The sequence below is a fragment of the Olea europaea genome, unplaced genomic scaffold (assembly GCF_002742605.1).
Source record: "Olea europaea var. sylvestris unplaced genomic scaffold, O_europaea_v1 scaffold4762, whole genome shotgun sequence".
Lineage (NCBI taxonomy): Eukaryota > Viridiplantae > Streptophyta > Magnoliopsida > Lamiales > Oleaceae > Olea > Olea europaea.
The window spans coordinates 8,288-12,545 of record NW_019263075.1 but is presented as its reverse complement, the minus strand read 5'-3'; the positions used below and the strand labels follow the sequence as shown (position 1 = coordinate 12,545).

The following is a 4,258-nucleotide window of genomic DNA, read 5'->3' as shown; positions in this document are numbered from 1 at the left end:
AAGTATAAAATATCAGACCGGTTGGCTCGGCAGTTCATTTCGAGAATACCTATCCCGTTTGGTATGGATGAAATCATTAAAAAAAACGATGAATGAAATATTAAAAAATATATAAATAAAAATGAGTTTAGAAAGGTAAATTTTAAAATTAAGACCAAACACGATCTTTCTTTTCGGAGTAATGTTATTACGGTCATTCCCTGCCGTAGTCATCATATATAATATACATGTGACGGTTGGTGATTTGATACGTGATAATTTTTTATTGAGTAATATTATTCATAGTCGCTTATTGCGGTAATCGCCCTCGATGACATCCTATATGACGATTTGTAATTTGATATTAACGTGATAATTTTTTTATTACCTCATATATCAAATTACTAATCGTCACATATATGCAACATAAGGTGATTGCGATAATGAGTGATTGCAAATAATATTATTTTTTTTATTACGTTATGCAATAAATTATTAACCGTCACATATATGTCACGTAAGACAATTACGATAATGAGAGACTGTAAATAATATTATTCTATTTTTCGGGATACTAATGTTGGCAAGAAGCATAGGACTTTTGTGAAATAGATTATGGGCCCGTTTAGTAGGGATTTTGAGAATTGATTTTTTGACTGTTAGAAGAAAAGTGGGGTCCACATGTGAGAGAAGAAGTCAAAAATTACGGCTTGAATAGTAAAATAACGGTCAAAAAATCCCTGCCAAACAGAGCCCATATTTTTTCTCGCTTCATCTTCTACCTCCGTACACACAGATATCGATAGTATATTTGGAGTGACTTATTTTAAAAATAAAATGGATTCATTTATATTCAAAATAAGTCATCTCAAATATGCATATTTGATTTAAAAAAAAAAAAAAAAAGAAGTTGATATCGCATAAGTTCAAGATCCACCAAATACGGGGTGAGAGCCAATAGGCCGGACCAGTAGTGGAAGGAATAGTGGGGTTGCACGTTGCGAGGGGCAATCCGCTTGGTGCATAGGCTGATGTTGGGTGTTTGAGAAGATGAAGCAATGAGGTTTTCTTTTTATATCTTTTTCTTGCTTTTATTTATTTTGTAAATAGATAAATAATACAAAGAATCGACAAAAATAACCTTATCATAAGTATTCATGCGACCATTTAGTGGAAGGACATAGTGCACCTAAATTAACGGCATACTATTTGCCCTCCGATCTCTTTAGTCATGGGAAATCAAGGTTGAGTAATCCATAACCAACCACTTTTTAACTAGACGTCATGTCAACAAGTTTGTTCAGAATTTCAAATGAGAACCTTATCGTTCAAAGCTACCCAGACACATAACACTTTGAGACTAAGTGCATGGGTCGATCATTAGACACAGCTGTGGGAGGCAGATTCAAGCTGCTGGAAAGGAATAACGCGAAAGAGTTTGCAAATCACACAAAAGGTATATTTCTCATCACAGTTTTTATCTAAATACAAAGCTGAATCCTGAATGGGAATTGAAATCTGTTAAATTCCGCTGTGCATGTTTAAATCAATTCCCAACAACCCCGACCCCATCTATCAGCTAAGGAAGAGAATAAATCAATAGATGAATGATCCACGAGCCTCGAACAAAGCTGTGGGACTTAAAAATAAAACATCTAAAGAAAATTAATGGCGTCCCATGAAAAATTTCAATATCGTATTCGTCTACAAGGAAAATAAAATTTTAAAAAAAAAAAAGAAAAAAAAAAAGAGGGTTTTCTCCAGTTAACTAAATTTTTCTATGATTTTCATCCTCTTTCTTGGTGTAAGTCTGTTGATATCTAATCTAAATATTAATACCTAACTCTATCTGTTCTTCTAAAGAAATTATCCCATTCATGCTCTCCAGTTATACCAAAAGTATAATACTTCCAACTATTTTCTTCATCGAAGTCAGTACTCGAATTCCTTCCCTCTCTAAGCTCTTTCCTCAAAGTCTCTACCCTGTCAAGAACTCCTTTTATTGTTAAATCAAATGCATCTTGAAATTTCTTCAGACGAGACCTTGGGTCATTGTAGATTACCTTCGGGATTAGCTTTATAACCGCTTCTCTCATTGCTGATACCTTCTTTGCTGGAATTTGAGATAGTATCTTGTCAATGTTTGATTTCTTCTGTTTTACATCATCCTCAGGTATGAACACTGAATAAGTAGTATAATCTTTCGGGAGATGCCACAGATATTGGACATAAGCTGAACCTGGACTGAAGAAAACCGGAATGCAGCCTGCCAAAATTGAATCAAATGTTGATCGCCTAGTGAACGAATCCCCTGAAGGCTGCAAGCAAAAGATGGAATTTTGGAACAATTTCATGATGTGAACTGGCTTCATGCACTTGTTTTTGTCATTCTTGCATTCTAGCAATTTGCATTTTCGCCTTGATGCATTGCATTGTTCCATGATCTCACTTCGGATCGAGTCCTCCATGTTTGGGCGCGGTGCACCAGCAAAGCAAAAGAGTGCGCGCCTTTTCTGTCTCCTCATTTTATTTTGCCATTGAATAATTTCATTGTCATTTGAAGGATGAAAGTATGTGGGATATGGTATAGCAAAATCATTCCGGTGCCAAGGGCTCGATTCAATAGTTATCATCGTCATGTTCTGAGACTCCGGTAAGAACATAAGCTTATTGCCCCAGCCAGAGTCCTCATCAAATGCCCGTCTAAAATCCCACGTAATTCGCCCTGAAACCAAGAAATGATCCTTTCCTCCCATCACACTCCACTCGGGTTTTCCCCTCAACCACTTAACCAAATCCCTCGAATCCGAATCTCTCACAGAAACGTTATACTTATCCCACAAAAACCGTGCAATATCAAGCCCAGAATAAAATGGCACGAAAATTGCAGCAGCTTTTGAGGAGTCATTTGTTAGGCATTCATACTGTTTCATTCTGTTATGGAATATGACTTCTAAAGAGAATTGATGAGTCTCAAACCAACCAGAGCTTAAAAAAAGCCTTTGAGGATTTCCTAGCCTAGAACCAAGTCCTTTATTCTCAAAATAATGGCACATGTCACTCCATTTGTTTAACAACTTGCATTGCTTAAGCAAATCATCGTTGAATCGACTAGGCAAATCATGAACATAAACATACCGGCCTTTGCAAAAATCGACCTCTTTTCTATCTAATCCTTTCTTCAGATTTCTTTCATCATCTTGTGTCTGTAATAAAGATTCTAATTCTTTCTGAAGACCCTCAAAATCTTCGATGGTATCATTATCTGCAGACAAAGTGTTATATACAGATTTTTCGTCGTCCTTTATTACATCATTGGCATAGGGAATTACACTCACATTTTCTTTGTGTAAATTCGTTTCACTAATGGAATCCGAACCCAATGAGACGGTAGAATTCACTTGGTGGCGCGATATTGAAAGAGGAAACCAATCAACCCTATAGACTAACAAATACCAAGAAACAAACAAAACAAAGAACAAGAACCAGAATTTGTTACGAGACCTTGTCGTGATCGAGTTATCCATAAGCTTTCTTCGTATGCTTTTGCACATCAGATTCTTTAAACATTGGTGATCAGACAAAAGACCATGCAGAGCAAAAGTGGATCAAAATTATTTCTGAATAAGTTTTTCCAGAAAAGGGGAGAAATTGTTCAAAATCAAGAGAGAATTTTGGGGATATAATGGTGTTGAATTTTGACCTTCTATATTTAACGGTTTCATCTAATTATGGCATCACAATCTCCATGCGAAATCCCAACTGCAAGGACTAAATTTTTTGCGTTAGTTTTAGTAAATACTACACATTAATTTATATATTATGAACACTGAATATTAGGCAAAATTACTTGCTCCATAAATTACTCTTATTTTTAGTAACTGAGAGTCGATAATGGCAAATAATATGCCATCATTAAATATATGACATTTTTTGACATTTGTTTGTCAGCAAAAGTGGATCAAAATTATGTCAAAAAATTATTAAAAAATTGTTTACTACAGGAAGATATATAAATTTCTCTCTTTTGAATTGAGAGAATCTATCAAAATTTCGTGAAAGTATCGGATCGAACAAGTTCATGGCACATTCATTATGAAAATAAATGGTACAATATATCATAAACTTGATATCTCATGAATACTTAAGGGTAAAGGGAGATTTGTTATGGTCCAATATTTATTGTGTAAAGGCTTTCTTATTCTTGAACTCGACCATCGCCTAATTGAAAGTGATTCAAATATGCTGGCAAATAAGCATTAGATCTTAACATGGATCT

The 4,258-nt window shown here is 35.0% G+C and overlaps 1 protein-coding gene across 1 annotated transcript; it reads right to left on the bottom strand.

Moving 5' to 3' along the window:
* Positions 1-1,728: 1,728 nt before the first annotated feature.
* Positions 1,729-3,616, bottom strand: LOC111388244 (probable xyloglucan galactosyltransferase GT11). Its single transcript, XM_023012929.1, has one exon. The coding sequence runs from the start codon at positions 3,531-3,533 to the stop codon at positions 1,812-1,814; it is 1,722 nt and encodes a 573-aa protein (XP_022868697.1). The 5' UTR covers positions 3,534-3,616; the 3' UTR covers positions 1,729-1,811.
* Positions 3,617-4,258: the final 642 nt, after the last annotated feature.

Coding starts and splice junctions, on each gene's coding strand:
- LOC111388244 (XM_023012929.1), bottom strand. CDS start 3,533: ATGTGCAAAAGCATACGAAGAAAGCTTATGGATAACTCGATCACGACA.